Consider the following 24,674-nt stretch of genomic DNA (forward strand, 5'->3'; position numbering starts at 1 on the left):
AATGGTCAGATTCTTATTAAAGTGCATTATTATTTTGCTTATATATTTCAGAACCACATCCAACTTAACTTCATGTTCAAGTCATAAATAAATCTTCCTGGATCTCAAAGTCAGACATCTCTGGTTCAAGTTCTTACCGGACACCCTACAGAGGGCCAGTATTTCAGTAGCTAGTTTTCCAGTAGTTTTTACATTGCCATTTTCACCAAAGCGAGTTTGGCAGCGTGAGTGAAGGAGGCCCTGTTGCGGAAGAGAATACCGATCCTAGACTTAACTTTAGTTTGAAGGTGATTTATGTGTTGCTGGAAGGAGAGGGAACTGTCCTTGTACACATTTTCTAATTCCAACCCATCGAGAGTGGTAATGCTAATCGAATAGGCAGAGGTGGGCAGCAATCAATTTAAAAGCATGAACTTGCTAAAGTTTTGTAATAATTGGAAGTTTCGAAAGGAGTGCTTAACAGCATTGAAGCTCTCCTGGAGGTTTGATAACACAGTATCCAATGAGGGGCCAAATGTGTACAGGATGGTATTATCTGCGTAAAGGTGGGTTTGAGAGTTCCCAACAGGAAGAGCCACATCATTGATGTATATGGACAAAAGAGTCAGAGAATCAAACCTTGTGGCACTCTTATAGAGATGCCCATGGGTCCAGACAACAGGCCCTCAGATTTAACGCACTGGACCCTATCGGAAAAATTATTTTTGAACCACGCGAGGCAGTCATGAGAGAACCACAATGTTTTACAGAGTGAAAGGCTTTCGATAGATCAATGAAGACTTCTGCAAAGTAATGCTTTTTGTCAATGGTGGCTGTGATGTCGTTTATGATCTTGAGGGTTGCTGTGGTGCAGCTATGACTGGCACAGAAGCCAGATTGCGTAGCGGAAAGGATACGGTGGAATTCAACATGGTTGGTAATCTGTTTATTGACCAAGCTATCAAAGACTTTCAATAGACAGGGTAAGATAGATATGGGTCTATAGCAGATTGGGTCAAGGGTGTCTCCCCCTTTGAAGAGAGGGATGACTGCGACATATTTTGATTCTCCGGGAATTTCTGCAGATGCAAGAGACAGGGTAAACAGTTTGGTAATGGGGGAAGCAATGATATTTGCAGATAATTTTAGGAAACTGGGGTTTAGGTTGTCTAGCCCTGCTGATTTGTATGGGTCCAGATTTTGAAACTCCCTAAACACATCAGCTGTCAGGATTGGAGTAAAGGAGATGCGTGGTAGGGGGTGTCCAAGTGTAGTAGCAAGGTTTGTGGAGCAGTTTGTTCGGGGGCCAGCTGTATGAAGGTAAATATGGTGCAAAACGTGAAAGCTTGTAGAATACGATGTGAGAACTTGCAGAACAAAAAATCTGAACTTGTATGTTTAACTTGTAAAACTAACATTTGCACTTGTAAAAAATATTCACACACGTGATCTGACAAAAAGAAAAAAAACACGAGAGCTTGTAAAAAAAATCTGAACTTGTAAATTGAAATTTGCACTTACACGTAGAAAATATTCACACACCTGTATTCTGAATTTGAAGTCGCAGAAAAAATATTCACAAATGTGTAGATTGATATTTGCATGAACACAATGACAGCTGCAAACTTGTAATGCAACATTTCAGGTTTCAGGTTCATTTTCCATCACAACCACAACTCAGTGATTACAACCTCTCGAATCGGTCACTGTATGTGCTCTCTCGCATCACCAAGAGGAGAATCTGCGCCTCGACTTTTGCAACACTTCTTGCGATATGTTTGGGGCTAAACTAATTTGTACCTGTGGACTATGGCTGTGGAGCTCTGAGCCAACAGGACGGGGAAAGCAGGGTTTCTATAACCAGATGAGGGACAACTCTGTCTGGCTTATTTAGCTATGTAGCATGGAAGCTTGGTGGAATAGCAAGCTAGCGTTAGCTAACTAACCAACCAGCCTGCTTCTAAATAAATTACATTTTAATTATCTGAACACTTTTTAACAGTCAAACTGAAACACTGGCGGTGAGCTCCAGGTCCTGCAGCCGCATCAGTGGGGATCGGCCAGCGGAGCAACATTGCTGTTATTGCCAGAAAGCTTCGCTGCCGACCTCGACGTGCAGTCGGAACTCCAGTGGGACACGGAGAGCCCCACACCCGGTTTGTTCTGCATGATTCTCACATCGTATTCTACAAGCTCTCACGTTTTGCACCATATTTACCTTCATACAGCTGCCCGATGAAAAGCCTGACTGGCTTCAGTGAAATACTTATTAAACTTGTTCACAGCAGTGTTTTAGACGACGTCTGACTGAGATGAGTGGTGGTTGTTTGACAGTGGACCCATTACGGATGCACGCGATCAGGCAGTGGTCAATGAGATCCTGGTTAAAAACAGCTGGGGTGTATATACAGGGCAGGTTGGTCAGGACAATATCTATGAGGGTGCCTTTGTTTACGGATTTGAGATTGTATCTCGTAGACTAATTCATAATTTGTGTAAGGTTGAGGGCATCGAGCTTAGCAAGTTGAGTGGCTGGGGTTGAGGGTGCAGGGCAAAGCTTGGGGCTGAGGGGGGTCTGTAACAAGCAGCAACAGTGATAGCCTTATTTCTAGAGAGTTGAATATTTAGGACTATAAGTTCAAATTGTTTGGGTATGGACCATAATAGGATGACAGAGCTCTGTAAACTCTCTACCATATATTGCAACACCCCCCCCGCCTTTGGCGGTTCTATCTTGATGGAAAATGTTATAATTGCGTATTGCTATTTCTGAGTTATTAGTAGATTTCCTGAGCCAGGATTCAGACACAGCTAGAATATCAGGGATGGCTGAATGAGTAAGATGATGGAGGAGAGCAAAACCAGCATTACACAAGTCATCATTTTAGATGTAGGAAAACAAACAATCACACAGTGTTCAGAGCTTAGCTTGGGCCTGACTAAGTATATGGAAAGAAATACCGTGGGAGACTGGTGTCCAGTGATAGAAGGGCTGTGGTTCATTCAATATAGGGCTGTGGTTTTGATTTGAAGATGGTAGTCCGAGGAAAAACTTCGGGCTTTGTGGCTAACAATAGCTGGCTCTGCTGGTGGCTAACAGCAGCTGGCTAGCCAGCAGAGTGAAAGTGACAACAATAAATAGTCCAGAGAGGGGTCAGAGGAGCAGCAAGAAAGTGACCGAGGTAGTCCAGTGAATAAAGATCAGTAATACAGCCGACGTTGTCTGGAGTATGAATGTTGTCTGTCTGTTTGGGCCTGAGGACGATGAAGCAGTAGCTAGATTAGCTAACTGGCTAGCCAGAAAGTGAACAGTGGGGATCCGAGGCCGGAGCCAGTAGATTCCTTGCCAGCCACAGACGAATACAGTGAGTCGAGCAGAACAGAATGCCAGGTGGAAGTTTGCACAGAACTGGAAGCAGGGATAGACAAGGGGAATAGACAAAAACAAAACTAGTAAGTCTGGTGATACAGCGGACAGAGTCCGGGGAAGATGTGGTCCACCCAAGAACAAGGGGAGCAACTGCTAGGAGAAGCTAATGAGCTAGCTATCCAGCTGGAGCTCCGAGGTGCGGTGAAAAAAGTTGCAAAAAGTTACGAAAATTAATCCGTATCTCAAGGTATAACGGACGTTACATGTAGGGCAAAACTGGATACCGGTGAAGACGAAAAGATACTATAAAGAATAAAAAGAAATATAAACACAGGACAGATACAAACACACGTCCGCACGCTATGCCATCTTGGATTACTAGCTTCATGTTGTGATGAGTGTTAGACACTGAAAATAAGTAGTGCATGGTGCATACTTTGCCAATGCCACCAACTTTTTTTTCACAATCTGATGAAGTTATTATGTCCCTTACCTATGTGGATGTAGTTGTTGCTTGGAGTGGTATATGGGAGCGCTACCATGGTGGCTGATGTTTGCCTTTCATTTGAAATACGATCATCCTTGGTCCTTGCCTGCATTTAATGACACACACACACAGGTAAGCATTCACTATACAAACAGTTGAATAATGAATTCCTGTAAAGTCCAGAGTCTATTCTATCCTGTCCTAACTTATCGTGGCTTTGCCTGACATAGCGTAGCCTAGCAATATAAAATTGCTAAATATAATGAAGTTCACTATTCCCATCCAATTAATTTGCAAGCATTTACAGTATATAATATAAAATATAATAAGGAAGCTAAAAATCTGCATGGAGCCACAGGTAAAAGCTTTCCTTGCTCTTCAAGTGAAAATCTAAATTGTTGATTAATGTAGGTTTAAGCTTCCATTTGCAAACCACATTCATAGACTCACAGTGATTGTCAGACTTTGTGCCATCGCCTCTGTATTGACGGAAAGCTTTGCCATGCCATTGGCTGTGGTAACGCCTTCCACCTGGCCAGGGTCGACCACCACTGTAACACGCGCTGCCGGAGTGCCGTCAGGATTCACAACTTCAACCTTTCATCAGAAACACAAACAGCTGAACAATCAGAAAACGTGTAACTGTATTATGTTGGTATGGACACACACACACTCACACACACACACACACACACACACACACACACTCCTTCCCAAGTGTAGGACCAACAGACTCAATAACTCCTTTGTCCCTCATGCCATCATACTCTACAACTCCTCACTCAGGGGGAGGAGGAAATGGGATAAAGAGGACAGAACACAACAGGAAGGAAGGGAAAGAGTGGTAGCCACTCACTCATTCACTGGGCAATGACTTAATAATCTACTCACATACATACCTAGACACTCTAACTGCTCTTAACTGCTAATTTATTCACTGTATAATAACCCAAAACTGTGGTTAATTGTTTTTTTTACAGTTTGTTTACTTCCCGTATTTAGCTAAAAGTTTATTATTATTCTTATATTGTATTTTCTATACTGTATTTTTTATACCTCTTTATTTTGTGTTTTTAAGTGTTTTGTAAGCTGCTGGAAATCTAATTTCCTTGCAGGAGTCATCCCAAAAGGATCAATAAAGAGAAGTCTAAATCTAAGTACACACACACACACACACACACACACACACACACGGCATGAAATTAACACCCGCCCACCCGCCAAATGCGGGTGAATTTTGCAATTGGCACGTAACACTGTAAATCTACCTTCCACTTTGGCGGGTAGCCAATGAGAATTGAGTGATTCAGATGCGTAACTATCAGTAAGCAGGGTATGCGGTTGCTTACGGGCCTGGTCCAATCAGGGGCCCGCATCACTGGAAGACATTGATTGACAGCCGAGGCTCCCTATCGCGCAGCAACTGACCAAACGGGAGGGAGAACTGGTCAAATTCATTTCCTTGTTTATAATATGAAGACGAGACCAAAGGGGGTAAGCTTCGCTTCAGAACTCGAACCTCCTATGGCGCCATTTTGACGCTACAAAGAGATCATCTCCCGTTAGCATTCCACTGAGTAGCATACATTTTGGCGCCATTTTGACAGAGAATAACTTTACATCTGAAGCGTTTAAAGACTATTTCTCCGTTGTTTTTTATAAAGAAACACGACAATGTATAAAATGCTCCATTACCTTGTATCTCACGTTATGGCTCCGTAGCAGACGCTTTTATAACAATAGGCTAACGATTGGGTCATAACCACGAGACTTACTGTCACACAGTAGAGGAATTACCGTATAGTACAGGAGAAGCTCACAGGCAGTTTGGACTTACATGAGCTGTTTAGGTTTAATTACTAATGTTAACTAGCATGTTAGTGATCAATAATTACTAATGTTAGCTAGCATGTTAGTGATCAGTAATTACTAATGTTAACTAGCATGTTAGTGATCAATAATTACTAATGTTAACTAGCATGTTAGTGATCAATAATTACTAATGTTAACTAGCATGTTAGTGATCAGTAATTACTAATGTTAACTAGCATGTTAGTGATCAGTAATTAGCCTGTGTCTATGTTATCTCCTTACATATACCTACACTCTCCGTCTCTGTGAGATTGGGAATGATTGAGATTTCTCTCGGCACAGCTACCAGAAGACTTCACACTTTCAGACAGGTTGCTCACGTCACATCTACGTTGTCTCTGTCAGTTGGAGGCTGCTCAGTAAAGGAAGAGATCACCGGAAAAGTGCTTCTAATATCCTTCACTGGTCTCCGTCCAGAGACACGGGGTCTATTGGTCCATTATATATAAATGTCAATGGACGAGACTTGTGTGACTCGAACATTTCACATTTACCAACAAAACGTACAGTGACAGACTGTCAACACACATCAGACCGTCCTGCCAACATGTAGACATCGTAACATCAATGTTCGCTGTAACGATTTTTCACTCCTAAGTCTCTGAACGTTGCTGCTGTTTCATCTGGTCAGCTGTCTGCAGCGCGCGGGGCTGTTGCTCCGTTTCCCCCGCGACTGACGCGCACACACACAAACACAAACACACACAATCACACACACAAACGCACACAATCACACACGGTGGATGCAGGAAAAAACGCAGATGAGACCTACAAGATGACCTAAATTGAGGACAGCTACGTTTGTTATTGTAAGTGCAATGATAAGTTAAAGTCCAATATGTACTTTATTAAACTGTATGAATGTGAGTCCCAGGCCAGGATAGGACATTAACTAACAATGTAAAGATCAACAAGCCACTGACAGATATGTTCATATTTGATTCATTCAATAAATTATGTTGTGTCTTAAATCCACCAGCCGTTTTCATATTATACCAACATCATCTTCCTAAGCCTTTTTGGTAAGGTTCCTAGAAAATCTCAGCCCAGAGTAATTAATTAATAGTACTAATTATTATTATTCTCCCCAAAACAAGTTTCCTTTTTTTTTTTTTTTTTTTTTTTTAACTATACAAAAAAAGTTGCAACTTTTTTGCAACAACTCATGTGTTATGGTCCCCATTCACCAGTGTTTTTTAGTTGTTGTGGTGGTGAGCGTAGGCGACTCCTGATTTTATCAGTCATCTCTTATATGTAGTGGCGTAACGAGCCAACACCGGATCCCTATGCAGTATTATCAAGGCTGCCCCCCCTACTAAAGCACGTGATGACGGCGCAATGTCCATGAGTAGGCTACCATGAACAGGACAGGACAGGATCATAGAGACACAGCAAGTCCTGTTTTTCACCTTTATGAGGCAAAGAAAAACTGGCTGGTAAAAAGTCAAGTGGATTTAAAAATCCACCTGCCAAAGTGGCTGGTGGTCAAAAAAGTTAACTTCATGCCCTGCACACACACACACAGACTACACAAGTATTATGTACATATATAATACGTATTTTATGAAACTAAAAACAGATCAAAACATTTCTCTAGTCAATTCCAATTATTAAAAGAGTATTAATTAGCAGGCAACCTTCATATTTAGAAGTCCTGCCATCTGTGTTTTCAAAGAGTAACTGTAATCAGTAATGAAATTTTTTCTGTAACAGGTTTTTTATTTGTAAGTAAAAATGTAGCCATACTTTTGCTGGTAATTTATATAAATCTAAATAAGACCTTTACCGTAACATCGAAGGACAGTGATGGTTTGAAAAATGTGGGCGTCTTCTTAAAGGAGATAGTGTAAGGTGATGTAACAATCTGGATATTTCTCAACTCTGCCTCCACCATTTCACCACCTGTGAATGAATCCAGAAACATAAAACTGATTTTAAAGGAGAATTCCGGTCGATTTCAACACCTAGCTCTATTGTTTTTTCACAATCCAACAATCCATGCTGCCTACACCGTGTTATCATCCTGCTAGAGTTTGCCCCCAGGAGGCTGAAACAGGGCAAGTTTCATATGTGCTTTTAGCCTCGTAACATGTTGGAGATGTCATTACAAGTGCCTAGTCATGTGAAGTGATTCCGTCCGAGTGAACACAATGAATCTGACTGTAGTAAATGTGAAAGAAATACATCAAAGTTGTGCTAATTCTGCTCTGTTTTGTTCCGGTGTTGAGATGGACAGATGAGGGCTTTGGGACCATCTACAAACTACAACACCGAAGAGAGATACAAAAATATTTTCAAAAATAGGCATATGCTTATTTTTGAAAAGTAAGTACTGTAGTACAACTAATAGGAGACACGTTATAATTGAGGTAAGTTTGGAGACAATACCTTATTTAATAATTAAATTAATACATATTTTTTGTTGTATCTCTTTTCGGTGTTGTAGTTTTGTTCTAGAAGTCTTGCCATCTCAACACCATAACTAAACAGAGGTATGAATTAGCAAAACTTTGATGTATTTCTTTCACGTCTACTGCAGTCAGATTCACTGTTTTAACTCAGAAGGAATCACTAACGCTAGCAGGAGGATAACACGGTGTAGGCGGCACCGACTGTTTTCATTTTTCTTTATTTAGAAACAACAGAGCTATGTGTTAAAGTCGACCAGAATTCTACTTTAACATCTGTTTACTTTCTTCTAGATTAACTGATACAGAACAACTTATGTTGATATCTCTTCTTTATGTGAAATTATTATTACTGATTATAATAATATTTTTTATAATTATTATTATTAATTATAATAATAATAGTAATAAACTGATAATACTGATATTTAATTTGACCCACACATAATCAAACATAGTGAACAAGCACAAACAAATGTTCTCTTTCTTACCGCTCTCCGTCAGCACACTGACAGCTACATATATGGACCTCCCCACCAGTTTAGAGATGTCTGGGTAAGTCTGTGTGATGTGCTCTCTCTTCAGTGTCACCTCTCCAATACCATTCGCTATCTAATGTAAAAATGCATTTTGAAATACAGTCATACAGTGATACAGTCAATGAACAGTTGGAGGCACTAAAGTGTAAATTCTTACAGTATGTCAGCCTGGCATTATTCTCAACATCCTAAAACAATTTAAAAACTAACTACATTTACATATTGTGAATCGTTTTTTTAATCGAGAATTAATTTTGACTTGAATCTTGAGGCTTAAACTCAAGTTGCAGAGTTCAATGATCCCTCACACAAGACTCTACATCAAATGGGTCGCTATGAAAATGGGCGTGGCTAACGCTTAGGGAGGCGGGTCATACCTTCACCAATCAAAAAGGAACTCTGTTGAGTTCAGTGATACCTCACACATGACTCTACCTTAAACGGTTCAAAAGCCACAAAGGGGGCCTGGCCTGGCTACATGGGCGTGGTTACAGTATAGGGGGCGGCTCAGCATCACAAGAAGACCACACATTCTAAGTTTCATGTAAATCGGATGATGTTTGCCATATAAGGCTGATTTCCTGTTGCCAGCTACGACCAAAAGTCAATATTGGCCTGTAGGTGTCCTCAGGCCTGGACCCTTGTTGATTGTAGGAAATTTCAAGCACATTGTACATTGTCATTCATATGACATGAATGTACACTGTAGTTACAGCCACTTTCTCGTTCATCGTTAAACACTTTAAATCGCCGCCACTCAATGAGCTTCATGAGGTAGTCACCTGAAATGGTTTTCACTTCACAGATGTGCCTTGTCAGAGTTAATTAGTGGAATTATTTCCCTTATTAATGGGGTTGGGACCATCAGTTGTGTTGTGCAGAAGTCAGGTTGATACACAGCCGACAGCCCTATTGGACAACTGTTAGAATTCATATTATGGCAAGAACCAATCAGCTAAGTAAAGAGAAACAAGTGGCCATTATTATTTTAACAAATGAAGGTCAGTCAGTCTGGAAAATTGCGAAAACTTTGAATGTTTTCTCAAGTGCAGTCGCAAAAACCATCAAGTGCTACAACGAAACTGGCTCACATGAGGACGGCCCCAGGAAAGGAAGACCAAGAGTCACCTCTGCTGCTGATGATAAGTTCATCCGAGTCACCAGCCTCAGAAATCACAAGTTAACAGCAGCTCAGATTAGAGACCAGATGAATGCCACACAGAGTTCTAGCAGCAGACACATCTCTAGAACAACTGTTAAGAGGAGACTGAATCAGGCCTTCATGGTCAAGTAGCTGCTAGGAAACAATGCTAAGGAGAGGCAACAAGTAGAAGAGATTTCTTTGGGCCAAGAAACACAAGGAATGGACATTAGACCAGTGGAAATCTGTGCTTTGGTCTGAGGAGTCCAAATTTGAGATCTTTGGTTCCAACCGCCGTGTCTTTGTGCGACACAGAAAAGGTGAACGGATGGATTCTACATGCCTGGTTCCCACCATGAAGCATGGAGGAGGAGGTGTGATGGTGTGGGGGGGCTTTGCTGGTGACACTGTTGGGGATTTATTCAAAATTGAAGACATACTGAACCAGCATGGCTACCACAGCATCCTGCAGCGACATGCCATCCCTTCCGGTTTGCGTTTAGTTGGACCATCATTTATTTTTCAACAGGACAATGACCCCAAACACACCTCCAGGCTGTGTAAGGGCTATTTGACCAAGAAGGAGAGTGATGGAGAGCTGCACCAGATGACCTGGCCTCCACAGTCACCGGACCTGAACCCAATTGAGATGGTTTGGGGTGAGCTGGACCGCAGAGTGAAGGCAAAAGGGCCAACAAGTGCTAACATCTCTGGGAACTCCTTCAAGACTGTTGGAAAACCATTTCAGGTGACTACCTCTTGAAGCTCATCAAATCAAACTTTATTTCTATAGCACATTTCATATAAGTTAATATAACACAATGTGCTTCGTGCAAAAAAGTACACTTACAAATAAAACACTTTATACATAGTTATACAGAGGATATTAGGCACACACACACACACACACACTTAAAAGATCAACATTGAATAGCGACAAACTCTGTTAATCATAAACCTTTGTAAAAAGAAAGGTTTTTATCCTTTTTTAAAAATATTCAGTGTGGATGCCTCTCTCAGTTCCACTGGCAGGGTATTCCATATCTTTGGGGCATAGACACAAAAAGCAACCTCCCCTGCTCTGGAGTTACAGCGAGGGACAGTTAAAAGACCACTGCCTGTGGATCTGAGGAGTCTTGCTGGTTCATATATAATGAGCATGTCTCTAATATACTGAGGTGCAAGGCCGTTGAGAGCTTTATATACTAGGAGCAGAATCTTAAAATCAATTCTAGCCTTTACTGGGAGCCAGTGTAAAAGTCTAAGGACAGGTGTAATATGTTCAAACGTCATACTTGTTATAAATGCATGGATCAATTTTTCAGCGTCTTCCTTTGACAGAAAGCCCCTTAACTTAGAAATATTTTTAAGATGGTAGAAGGCTGATTTTGTGACTTGGTTGATATGACGCTTAAAATTTAAATCATTGTCTAATATAACTCAGATTTCTAGCTTCACTTTTGCTCTCTAGAGACAGAAAACTGAGATTAGCCACAATTTACTGTCTTTGAGCCTTAGCACCAAAGATAAGTATCAAGAGAATGCCAAGAGTGTCCATCCATCCATCCATCTTCGTCCGCTTATCCGGTGTTGGGTCGTGGGGGGAGCAGCTCCAGCAGGGGACCCCAAACTTCCCTTTCCCGAGCAATATTAACCAGCTCCGACGGGGGGATCCCAGGCCAGGTTGGAGATATAATCCCTCCACCTAGTCCTGGGTCTTCCCCGAGGCCTCCTCCCAGCTGGACGTGCCTGGAACACCTCCCTAGGGAGGCGCCCAGGGGGCATCCTTACCAGATGCCCGAACCACCTCAACTGGCTCCTTTTCGACGCAAAGAGCAGCGGCTCTACTCCGAGCTCCTCACGGATGACTGAGCTTCTCACCCTATCTCTAAGGGAGACGCCAGCCACCCTCCTGAGGAAACCCATTTTGGCCTCTTGTACCCTGGATCTCGTTCTTTCGGTCATGACCCAGCCTTCATGACCATAGGTGAGGGTAGGAACGAAAACTGACCGGTAGATCGAGAGCTTTGCCTTCTGGCTCAGCTCTCTTTTCGTCACAACGGTGCGATAGATTGAATGTAATACCGCACCCGCTGTGTCGATTCTCCGACCAATCTCCCGCTCCATTGTCCCCTCACTCGCAAACAAAACCCCAAGGTACTTGAACTCCTTCACTTGGGGTAAGGACTCATTCCCTACCTGGAGGCAAGACATTCCATCGGTTTCCTGCTGAGAACCATGGCCTCAGATTTAGAGGTGCTGATCCTCATCCCAACTGCTTCACACTCGGTTGCGAACCGATCCAGTAAGTGCTGAAGGTCACAGGCCGATGATGCCATCAGGACCACATCATCTGCAAAGAGCAGCGATGAGATCCCCACCAAACTGCAACCCCTCCCCACCCCGACTACGCCTCGATATCCTGTCCATAAATATTACAAACAGGATTGGTGACAAAGCGCAGGCCTGGCGGAGGCCAACCCTCACCTGAAACGAGTCCGACTTACTACCGAGAACCCGGACACAGCTCTCACTTTGGTTGTACAGAGATTGGATGGCTCTGAGTAGAGACCCCCTCACCCCATACTCCCGCAGCACCTCCCACAGTATCTCCCGGGGCACCCGGTCATACGCCTTCTCCAAATCCACAAAACACATGTAGACCAGTTGGGCATACTCCCAGGCTCCCTCCAGGATCCTTGCGAGAGTGAAGAGCTGGTCCGTTGTTCCACGACCAGGACGGAATCCGCATTGTTCCTCCTCAAACCGAGGTTTGACTATCGGCCGAACCCTCCTTTCTAGCACCTTGGAGTAGACTTTACCAGGGAGGCTGAGAAGTGTGATACCCCTGTAATTGGCACACACCCTCTGGTCCCCCTTTTTAAAAAGGGGAACCACCACCCCAGTCTGCCACTCCTTTGGCACTGTCCCAGACTTCCACGTAATGCTGAAGAGGCGTTTCAACCAGGACAGCCCCTCCACACCCAGAGCCTTGAGCATTTCTGGACGGATAACATATCCCGGAAAGACTCCTTCAGTCGGACGGCTTCCCTGACCACCGGTGTCCACCACGGTGTTCGTGGGTTACCGCCCCTTGAGGCACCTAAGACCCTAAGACCACAGCTCCTCGCTGCAGCTTCAGCAATGGAAACTTTGAACATTGTCCACTGGGTTCAATGCCCCCAGCCCCCACAGGGATGCACGAAAAAGCTCCGCCGGAGGTGTGAGTTGAAAGTCTGTCGGACAGGGGCCTCCTCCAGACGTTCCCAATTTACCCGCACTACACGTTTGGGCTTACCAGGTCTGTCCAGAGTCTTCCCCCACCCCCTGACCCAACTCACCACCAGATGGTGATCGGTTGACAGCTCTGCCCCTCTCTTCACCTGAGTGTCCAAAACATATGGCCTCAGATCAGATGAAACGATTATAAAATCGATCATTGACCTTTGGCCTAGGGTGCTCTGGTACCAGGTACACTTATGAGCATCCCTATGTTCGAAAATGGTGTTTGTTATAGACAATCCATGACTAGCACAGAAGTTCAACAACAAACAACCACTCTGGTTTAGATCAGGGAGGCCGTTCCTCCCAATCACGCCTCTCAGGTGTCTCCATCATTACCCGTGTGCGTTGAAGTCCCCAAGCAGAACAATGGAGTCCCCACTGGCGCCCATGCAGGACTCCACTCAAGGTCTCCAAGAAGGCCGAATACTCCGAACTCCTGTTTGGTGCATATGCACAAACAACAGTCAGAGTTTTCCCCCACAAACCCGCAGGCGTGGGGAGGCGACCCTCTCGTCCACCGGGTAAACTCAACGTGGCGGCGCTCAGCCGGGGCTTGTGAGTATCCCCACACCCGCCCGGCGCCTCACACCCTGGGCAACTCCGAGAAGAAAAGAGTCCAACCCCTATCCAGGAGTATGGTTCCAGAACCGAGACTGTGCGTAGAGGTAAGCCCAACCAGATCTAACCGGTAGCGCCCACCTCCCGCACCAGTTCCGGCTCCTTCCCCACAGAGAGGTGACGTTCCACGTCCCAGAGCCAGCGTCTGCTGCCCGGGTCTGGTCCGTCGAGGCCCCTGACCTTCACTGCCACCCATGTGGCAGCGCACCCGACCCCAGCGGTTCCTCCCACAGGTGGTGGGCCCATGGGCTGAAGAGTGTGCAAAGCAGTAATCAGAGCAAAGGGTGGCTACTTTGAAGAAACTAGAATTTAAGACATGTTTTCAGTTATTTCAAACTTTTTTCTGAAGTACATAATTCCATATGTGTTCATTCATTGTTTTGATGCCATCAGTGAGAATCTATAATGTAAATAGTCATGAAAATAAAGGAAACGCATTGAATGAGAAGGTGTGTCCAAACTTTTGGCCTGTACTGTATGTGTACCAAGTTTCGTGAGTCTACGGGAAACGCACTGCAGGGGCTAAATTTTTTTAATTTTGTAGGGGGCTATAGTGAGCCATTTTTGCGCGCCTATTACCGAAACCCTTAAAATACGTAAAGTTCCACCAGAAATGATGCAACCACCAAATTTGGTGATTGAATATGTTAAGCTCCTCAAAAAGAAGATTAATTTGCCGGACGAAGGAAGAATAATAATTAAAGCTGCAAGCAGCGATGGACGGGCCGTCGCGCCTCTGCGCGCGTCGGGGTTACCGTCGGACTCCGCTTGCGACCGTGCATTTGCGCGGCACTCAGACACCGCAAATCATCACCAATGAAAAGGGAACTCCCTGCTGAGTTCAACGATACCTCACTGAAGAAGTCATACAGTTCATTAGCTGTGAAAAGGGGCGTGGCTAAATTATAGGGGCGGGTCAAACCATCAGCAATTAAAAAGGAACTCTCTGCTGAGTTCAATAATATCTTACACAATACTCTACCTTAGGGCCGGGACACATCAGGCCGATTATTGAAAATATGTACATGTTCACCAGACTTGATGCAACCGCCAAATTTGGTGAGTTTTTGAATATGTTAAGCCCTTCAAAAAGCCAATTCATTTGGTGAAATAATAATTCCTTCAGTTTCAATAGGGCCTTCGCCGCTGTCGGCGCTCGGGCCCTAATTACAGCAAACATGAGTATGTGATCACCTGCACTCTCTGAAGAGAAGCTGGAAAGCTCTTCTTATTATTGTCTTCCATAACCCCAAACACCACGTAGGCCGTGCCATCCACCTCTTGACCAAACAGATACCTAAATCGACAAGACAAAGACATGAAAAAATGCGAACAACAAAAACACATGACTAATTGACTAAAAGAGCAACACAACTTCAGAATAACACCTGATAAACCTTCACGTACGTAGCTTTGATGTTGAGGGTGAACTCTGGACTCTCCACGTAGAAGAAGGAACTATCAGGCATCAGTTTAACTTCAAAACTGGGCAGCACTGAACAATTGGAAACATGTTACTGTGTGTTCAATCATGTAAAATCATGTGAATATTGTAGGTTTATCCAAGTTTTAAATAAAGTTGCAGGTCATGGGGCTCACCATATTCTTTGACCTCGAACTCTGCAGAATAGCTCTCCTGTGGGTTGCTCTGGAACTTCGCCACCACTTTCCACAGTCCGGGACTACACACACACACACACACACACACACACACACACACACACACACACTCTTTTAATATCAATATTATACAAAATAAAAGAAATTGATTGAATTAATGATTAATTAAGAGAATACACATACGTATGAGCAGCTGCAAAGAAGTTTCTGTTGATAGTAACTACAGAAATTACAGAAGTATTGGCTCGAGTGATGTATGGAATGAGGATTTAATGTGTCTCCACACTTCCTACACTGTATGACTTAGATCATTTTGGTCAAGTAGCTGTCCAAACACCAAATTAGCATCAACATGGGAAATTAACTGTAGAAAACACAACATAAATGTGTTCAAATTTACTTTGTATAATCTTAAATTATTTAAAGTATTAATGTTTGAATTGAATTCAAGGCATACTATGCAGTTTCCATTTGTGGAGTACTTGTATTTAATGCTAATGTCGTAAGCAGTCACGGCCTGATCCCCTCCCCCACTTCTCGCGAGATTTGGCGGCGTGCCACCTCTCAAGCCTGCATTGCTGGTTTTGCCAGCAGCGCCCCCCCTGCTTTGCTATCGGGATAATTCACCCTACTACTATGGAATGCTGTTTTATTCACAATTAAATAAATTAATACATACATAAATAAATAAATACATAAATACATGAATAAATAAATAAGCCTTTGAAATACATCATGAAATAACTAAATGAGGTAATAAATACATAAATAATTAAATAATAATTTTTTCATGGTACTTTTATTTCATAAGTCTATTTTTATTTATTTCAAGAGACTTTTATTTCATAAGTCCACATTTATTTTTTTCAAGAGACTTTTATTTTCCTAATGCCACATTTATTTCACTCTCTATTTGTTTCAAGTTCTTATATGCAAATCAGGGGGCGTGGCTATCTCTCACTTTCAGAACAGAGCTGTGGGCAAAAAAAGGATGGCGAAGTGAGAGTGCAACACGACCGGTAGTTCAGTACTTTTACTCAGCGCACAGTCACCTATTCTGGGGTAACTAGACCACCAACTAGTGCTGACCTGACGGAGCACCACAACAGGCAGCTCGTGGTACTCTGTCCACTGTGGGTTGACATGACAGCTGAGGCGTTGTTAAAGTGAGCTACCGGGCAAACAACTGCTCTAATTCACATTAAACTGAACATTTCCATTGAAGGTGAAGTGAGACACTGTGAATGGGAATTGTTCTCGAAGAGAAACGGGTATCTCTTTCTCCCCCCTCCTGTGCGTGCTGCGCTTTGGCTGTGTGTGTGTGTGTGTGTGTGTGTGTGTGTGTGAGACTTCCAGCTTACATTGGGTTCTCCGAGTTAGCAGCCCCGGCAGACGCTAGCTGGCTGCCGTGTCACTATATGGAGCTTCTCAACTCTGAAAACTTTGAAGCAAATTGTCAATTCGGCAACGATTTGCGCAAGACTGCCTATATTCGAAATCTAAACAGTTCATTTCTCGCTTAAACCGTTCTCAGAAGTGAATTTAGTGATGAATAAGATGGCAAAAATTGTTCAAATTGTCCTGTTGTTGGTCTGCCGAAGAAGTCCCATTCACCTTGGGCGTTTCCCAATCTGTGTTCTTCTATTGACTTGTGTTCTTGTGTCCCTGTGAAACGTCCTCTCGTGTTGCCAAAGTATTGTCCCAATACACAAGTTCCCATTTCGCCAAGAACAGTTAAAATTCCCGGATGTATTCTTGACACGCCCATTTACCGAGGATACATCGGTTGGTAACTTGTATGAACTTTGCAGCAGCTGTATCCCAACATTCATTTCGGCATTCAATGATGGTTGGATTTCCAGTACATAGACAGCCCAAAAACGGGACAGTTTTAAAAAATTTTGCCATTAAATTCACTTCTGAGAACATTTTAGGCGAGAAATGAAAGGTTTAGATTTCGAATATAGGCAGTCTTGCGAAATCTTTGCCGAATTGACAATTTGCTCCAAAGTTTTCGGAGTTTTCGGAGCTCCATAAATTGACGCGGCCGCCAGCTTGCGCCTGCCGGGGCCACTAGCTCGGCGCTCGGACAGACACACTCGGAGTTTGTTTAAATTATGCCAAAGGCTATAACCAACATTATATTTTGTATTTAGTTCATATTTTTGGTGTATTTGTTTTCTGATTTATTAGAAGTTGAGTTTCAGTCTGTATGATAAATGAACAGTTAAAGTGGTAACTTGCTATGACATGTTATGTAGACTAAAGGGGAGACACCAACCTTTATAATTTGAATTTCTAATTTCCATCTCCCTGGGCATATACAGTGCACTACAATAATATAGAAATGATAATTCCACATAATACACACACTAATAGGAACACATAGGACACACCAGTGCATATGCCTATTTTTTTTTTTTAATTTAAACTGACTTAAACTTATACACTAATAATAGTAGGGATCGCGTTCCACTCTTTTGAATAAGTAAAGGGTGTTTGAGCTAAACCATAAACAATAAAATTGAAGCTCAATTAGTTTTATTTTTCAACATTATTGCAATAGTTGTAGCATTATGAGGTGTTCTTGTCCGGAGATTGTTTTAATACAAAGTGGTTATATTGTTGTGTTTTTTATATCTAGCTGTTATTTTGGAGCCTTGCAGGTAGCCTCTGTGCTGGGGGTGTTGACCAATAACAGGAAGAACAGCGTTTTCTGTGCTTGTGAACTTGCGAGTTTATTCTTCCAAGAACAACCAGCAAGAACGTTCTCCCCAAGAACACAAGTCCGTAGTTTGCATTCTTGGTATTGAGAAACGCCCCTTGTTCTGAAAGTGAGAGAAAGCCACGCCCCCTGATTTGCATATAAGAACTGGAAATAAATAGAGAGTGAAATAAATAAATGTGGCATTAGAAAAATAAAAGTCTCCTGAAATAAATAAATGTGGCTTTAGGAAAATAAGTCTCTTGAAATAAATAAATGGGGACTTATGTAATAAAAGTCTCTTGAAATAAATAAATGTATTTAATTATTTATGTATTTATTGCCTCATTTATTTATTTCATGATGTATTTCAAAGGCATATTTATTTATTTATTCATGTATTTATGTATTTATTTATGTATTTATTCATTTATTTAATTGTGAATAAAACGGCATTCCATATTATACGAGTTTGTTTACCATCGAAATAACTTCGAAGCTGTTATATTAAGGTACAAATCTTACATAGTGTTGCTTTAACCTGTTATCCATGGTAAAATGTAAATTAACCAATAAAACTAAATTATTAACATACAATGTGGAAAATTTAATTCAAGCAAGATAACATACTAACCTGACAATTTCAGCGAGTTGGTAAACTCCAGAGTGGATCCCTGATATCAAAGAGACTGGTTCAAATGGTAAAATGATGTCCTCAGGGGTCTAAAAATAAACAATATTGAACAACCATAAACAGAGAGCCGTTCCAGTTTACAAATCGATTTAGTAAATACATGCTATATTTAAAGGTGCCCTGCCACATTTACCACATATTTAATTACTTTGTGGTAATGTATGAAGTTATACCATGGACTCTGTAACCTTGGTTACCTTGTTTCAAGCCATTCTAGCGTGGTATAGAAAGCCGGCAGGAGGGCTCAGCTCAATTTCTGCCAGTTCTCATTAATATTCAACGAGCTAAGCTGCTTGACTCTGATTGGCAGCTAGCCAATGAGAGCCTGGCTGTCAGCATCCATTACCCAGCCCAACTGGGCAAGCTCATGAATAGTAATGAGCTCAGGCAGCATGATGTCAGACTGACCAGCTTTTGTGATTGGCCTGATTTCTCCTCTTATTTCTGTTCAGTGGCTAGAGCTGACAGAGGAGGTAGCAGTTCATGTTCACATTCACCACATAACACAAACACATATGGACCTTGAACATAAAAAAAAAAAAAAAAAAAAAAAAAAGTAAAAACGGTTTTGTGTGGCAGGACACCTTTAATGTATGCCTTTTTCTACAATCCATGACCTATGTCTATATTGACTCTTTTTCCGGTACTTTTTCTAGCTTTCATCCTGCCACTGAAGAGAGAGGCTGTGTTCAATGTGCAACTCGGCCACTAGATTGACTTTTTACAGTAAGTAAAGTAAAGTAGCAGGATAGGTTTTACTAAAAACATAATAAAGACACGAGGTTACTATGAACATTATCTGCTGTTAAGCATTTGTAATATCACCTCATTAAGAGGATTCATGCTCTCAGTTACAGCTGACTATATACCATTACATTACAATCTGTGCTTATCAAAGATAAAATACAATACCACAATCTCAATGGCAATAGAAGCATCAGTTTGAGCATTCCTTTCTACGGGCTCCATACGGGGCGTCAATGCAAACATCCTGTAATGAACTGACAGAGACAGAAAGATTTTGCTGCTGAAGGTTGGAGGAAGGTGTCTCAAATTTGTGTCAAAAATTTCAAAAGGAGGATTCGTTGTACTGTAATTTACAATAAAATAATTTAATTATGGAAAAACACAGAAGTAAGTGTGTTTCTTAACAGTTATGCAGCTCAGTATTGAACTGACCTTTGCTGTTGGGGGTGTAGAGGGTCTTGTCAGTCTGGATGAAGATGTACCCGGACTGGAAGGACACTAAGACGACTTTCTCCAGCAGGTGGTCAGGGAACTGAGCTTGCAGGTAGACATACTGCTTCATGGTAGGATCCTTACTGAAGCTGTCAGCAGGGATCTGAAACCAGTATGATGAGCAGTATGTGCATCAGGATGTACATTTCTGGATTCATTTCTAGATTATTTCTGGTCGTGTTAGTAATTGAAGTCAAGTTACAGTAACATGCATATACAGTTCAATTCAATTCAATTTTATTTATAGTATCAAATCATAACAAGAGTTATCTCGAGACACTTTACAGATAGAGTAGGTCTAGACCACACTCTATAATTTACAAAGCCCCAACAATTCCAACAATTACAGTAATTCCCTCAAGAGCAAGCAGTGCGACAGTGGCGAGGAAAAACTCCCTCTTGGGAAGAAACCTGGGACAGACCCAGGCTCTTGGTAGGCGGTGTCTGACGGGCCGGTTGGGGGTGTGATGAACAGTGGCGATAATAGTCACATTAATAATGGAACAGTAGGACAGTATTTAATTTACCGTTATTTGTCCGAGCTCCTGGAAGTTTCTTGCACTGGTAAGGGTCACAGATGTGGATGTCAGCGTTGTGCTTTTGATTGGATGGTTCATCACGTTGATTTGGACCGGGATGTTATCTCCGGTGCAGTCTTGACACTCCACAAAGATGTTTTCTGCTGTTCCTACCCGCAACAAGTTAGGGGCAGACATCACCTTCCTGCAGAACAGCGGTGAGAGAGAGAAAGATATTGATGTGAATATACTGCCATTCACATGCATGACCTCATGCTGTTTATGATGTACTGACAAACATTACCAACCTTTTTTGTGTGTGACCCCTTAAAAATAAATTAAGAAGTGCTTGCATGGTAAACCCTTAACACAGATATTGGCTTTACTATGTGAGACTTTTTACTGTGGTAAGTTATAGGAATATTTTAGTATTTCACAAGAACAAAAAGAAAAAATTGTAGAAAAGTCTAAACATTTTAACATAATTTTGTGCAACGTAAATGTCCCCCCTCCTTACTTATGCCTCTTGGCCCCTCAGGTTTATGTTGAGAACCACTGTCTTAGAGTCTGTGAGTTAAAGTTTCAATTCAACCAAATTATTGAAGAAAACAAACCTATTTGCTTAGATTATGATCATAAGCTCCAGCATGGACTTCACACACATCGAGTGATCTATTGATTACCTTGATGAAGATCCTGTATTGGATCAACAACACATTTCATCATGCCTCTAGACTTTTGCTCTGTCTGGCTTAATGCATCGTTGTGTAAACTCTGAACAAGAATGAGGCCAACTCATCATTACCTTGACTTGTGTTACATAAACTGCAAACTGGACTCAACTTGTTATTATGTAAGACACAAGTTAGTTAAACTAATATTTCCATCCATACACTTTTTTAATTGAATATACATGCAGAACACCCTAGATATTTGTGTTGCTCCTATTGCAGTTTAACCAATAATAATTTCCTCAGGAAGATGAACGAACAAACAAACTATATATTTTAGCTCTGTGTGAATTATCTAAAGCACATGGGGGGGTGTAAAGGTAATGCAGGTCTACTTACAATGGAGCTCCATCAGCCAGAGAAGTCAGAGAGGCAAAGGCCAGAGAGGCCAGCAGCCACAGCAGAGTCCTACTCATCCTTCAGCCTGATCCTGATCCACTGTAGACTGTCGCTCTGCAGCACCCTCCTTTTATCCATCATACCCCCCCACTTCCTCCAGTTCCCCTCACTACTGTCTCGCCCGCCCTCCTCCCAAAGTGTATCTGTACACGTGTAACACAAGCACACACCCACACATGATTTCCCAGCAGCAGTTGAGAAACTGTTGAAACTAATCGCCCCCCCTCTAAGGTCAGTGTATGTTTTGGTCATTTGATTTTCATTTCATTAACAGGCATTAAAAAACAAAAAAAAGTAATGGTTATTTGATTGTCGTTTTAAAATACAAAATTTAAAACTGAAATACAAGGCATTTTTCCTTTTCATGGTCCAAAGGGGATGGGAGAAATTTAAAATATGCTTTGATTTTCATTTTCTATTTCATATAACAAAAATAAAATCACTCGGAAATAGAAATAAAAAATGGCCTGTTTTTTTAAAGGGGTGATAGAATGATTATATAGGGTATTTCACACTGTTCCTTATGGTCTCCTTATGGGGTCTGTAACGGTCCGTGTACTTTTTCGTTCATTCAATTTTTATTTCATAAACAGGTATTATAAAAATGGCTTGCTAGCTGCTTTTAGTCGAAGTCTGTGAGATAACAAAACTTCCTTTGAATATAATGTGCATAAATAGACTGAATAAATAAAAGTCCCCGGAAATAAATAAAAGTAAAACATATGTATTTAGGCTATTGAACTATAATGACTAATGCCTATGTTCATATGTATTGCCTCATTTATGTATTTCATGATCTATTTCATATATGTATAGATATAGATTATGTATATTTATGTTTTTTCGTGCATCCCTGTGGAGGCTGGGGGCATTGAACTCGAGTGGACAATGTTCAAAGTTTCCATTGCTGAAGCTGCGGCGAGGAGCTGTGGTCTTAGGGTCTTAGGTGCCTCAAGGGGCGGTAACCCACGAACACCGTGGTGGACACCGTGGTCAGGGAAGCCGTCCGACTGAAGGAGGAGTCTTTCCGGGATATGTTATCCCAGAGGACTCGGAGGCAGTTGCAGGGTACCGAAGGGCCCGAAGGGCTGCAGCCTCTGCCGTGAAAGAGGCAAATCAGCGGGTGTGGGAGAAGTTTGGAGAAGACATGGAGAAGGACTTTCGGTCGGCACCAAAGTGCTTCTGGAAAACTGTTCGCCACCTCAGGAGGGGGAAGGGAACCATCCAAGCTGTGTACAGTAAGGATGGGACACTGTTGACCTCAACTGAGGAGGTAATAGGGCGGTGGAAGGAGCACTTTGAGAAACTCCTGAATACAACTAATACGCCCTCTATGTTAGAGGCAGAGCTGGAGGATAACGGGGGATTGTCGTTGATTTCCCAGGCGGAAGTCACTGATGTAGTCAAACAACTACACAGTGGCAAAGCCCGAGGATTGATGAGATCCGTCCAGAAATGCTCAAGGCTCTGGGTGTGGAGGGGCTGTCCTGGTTGACACGCCTCTTCAACATTGCGTGGAAGTCTGGGACGGTGCCAAAGGAGTGGCAGACTGGGGTGGTGGTTCCCCTTTTTAAAAAGGGGGACCAGAGGGTGTGTGCCAATTACAGGGGTATCACACTTCGCAGCCTCCCTGGTAAAGTCTACTCCAAGGTGCTGGAAAGGAGGGTTCGGCCGATAGTCGAACCTCGGGTTGAGGAGGAACAATGCGGATTCCGTCCTGGTCGTGGAACAACGGACCAACTCTTCACTCTCGCAAGGATCCTGGAGGGAGCCTGGGAGTATGCCCAACCGGTCTACATGTGTTTTGTCGATTTGGAGAAGGCGTATGACCGGGTCCCCCGGGAGATACTGTGGGAGGTGCTGCAGGAGTATGGGGTGAGGGGGTCTCTACTCAGGGCCATCCAATCTCTGTACAACCAAAGTGAGAGCTGTGTCCGGGTTCTCGGCAGTAAGTCGGACTCGTTTCAGGTGAGGGTTGGCCTCCGCCAGGGCTGCGCTTTGTCACCAATCCTGTTTGTAATATTTATGGACAGGATATCGAGGCGTAGTTGGGGTGGGGAGGGGTTGCAGTTTGGTGGGCTGGGGATCTCATCGCTACTCTTTGCAGATGATGTGGTCCTGATGGCATCATCGGCCTGCGACCTTCAGCACTCACTGGATCGGTTCGCAGCCGAGTGTGAAGCGGTTGGGATGAGGATCAGCACCTGATACTGGGTTGCTTTATTTACAATGATCCAACAGAGAGTAGTGTGAACAGGCTGGATACCGACAGGAGACGAGGTAATGCTACAGAGCAGCAGCAGACAACAGGATGCCAACAACAGGTAATTAAGTACTGAGACTAAACTAGAAATACGAGAGCAAGTCAGAGTGTCGTGAACAAATGCAAGACTCGACAAAGAGTGAGTGTGTCTGTGCTGCTTATGAAGGTGGTCACTGATGAGATGCAGGTGGTGAACTGATGATCTGGCGTAATGCAGTGCAGGTGCGTGTAATCAGTAGTGAACGGCTGAGAGGAGTGAGTGCTGGGGAATGTGAATGGGAAACACAAACTTAAAGTCCATGAAAACCTTGAAAGTCCATGAAAATCAACAGAAAAGTCCATGTTAACCTGACACCAGCATCATGTGGCAAGTTTTCTTCATCACATTGGATGTCTGCATCATCTCTAAATACTAATGAATGTGGTGTTTCTATTGCTTTCACCTCCATTACTTTCTGAAAAACATTAAGAACACAGTTTTACTATTGTAAAGATATAGTATTTTTCACTTTGTTTTATAGCTGTGTACATAACCTCAGACATCTTACCTGGACATGTTGGTATCTTTGCTCTTTTACCTGTTTCTCTCAAACAGTACAGTGTATAATTGTTTCATTCTTATTTGGTGTTTGTATACAATAAAAGTCTTTCTGAGCTTTTTCTGTATAAATACCATATATGTTCACTAACTAGTCTAAAACAAGACACCTACTTAGGCTTTCAGCTGAAATTGCAATCAGCAGTGTTTGATAGGCACCAGACTGAGATCTATTCTGTTCTGAATGTGTGGTTAACAGTTTTGACAGC

General features: G+C 42.5%; 1 protein-coding gene across 1 annotated transcript in view; it reads right to left on the reverse strand.

Moving 5' to 3' along the window:
* LOC114556732 (complement C3) overlaps positions 1-21,626 on the reverse strand; it is a 45,880-nt gene extending 24,254 nt beyond the window's left edge. The window contains exons 1-12 of the mRNA XM_028579765.1: positions 21,545-21,626; positions 20,484-20,679; positions 19,897-20,059; positions 19,630-19,718; positions 18,658-18,746; positions 15,299-15,381; positions 15,107-15,194; positions 14,894-14,996; positions 8,608-8,728; positions 7,495-7,610; positions 4,287-4,433; positions 3,843-3,942 (exon numbers count right to left, since the gene is read on the reverse strand). Coding sequence (XP_028435566.1) covers positions 3,843-3,942; positions 4,287-4,433; positions 7,495-7,610; positions 8,608-8,728; positions 14,894-14,996; positions 15,107-15,194; positions 15,299-15,381; positions 18,658-18,746; positions 19,630-19,718; positions 19,897-20,059; positions 20,484-20,679; positions 21,545-21,621 — 1,372 coding nt within the window. The 5' untranslated portion in view covers positions 21,622-21,626. The remainder of the gene's footprint in view (positions 1-3,842; positions 3,943-4,286; positions 4,434-7,494; positions 7,611-8,607; positions 8,729-14,893; positions 14,997-15,106; positions 15,195-15,298; positions 15,382-18,657; positions 18,747-19,629; positions 19,719-19,896; positions 20,060-20,483; positions 20,680-21,544) is intronic.
* Between the last annotated feature and the right edge of the window lie 3,048 nt (positions 21,627-24,674).

Source organism: Perca flavescens, chromosome 6, assembly GCF_004354835.1.
Source record: "Perca flavescens isolate YP-PL-M2 chromosome 6, PFLA_1.0, whole genome shotgun sequence".
NCBI lineage: Eukaryota > Metazoa > Chordata > Actinopteri > Perciformes > Percidae > Perca > Perca flavescens.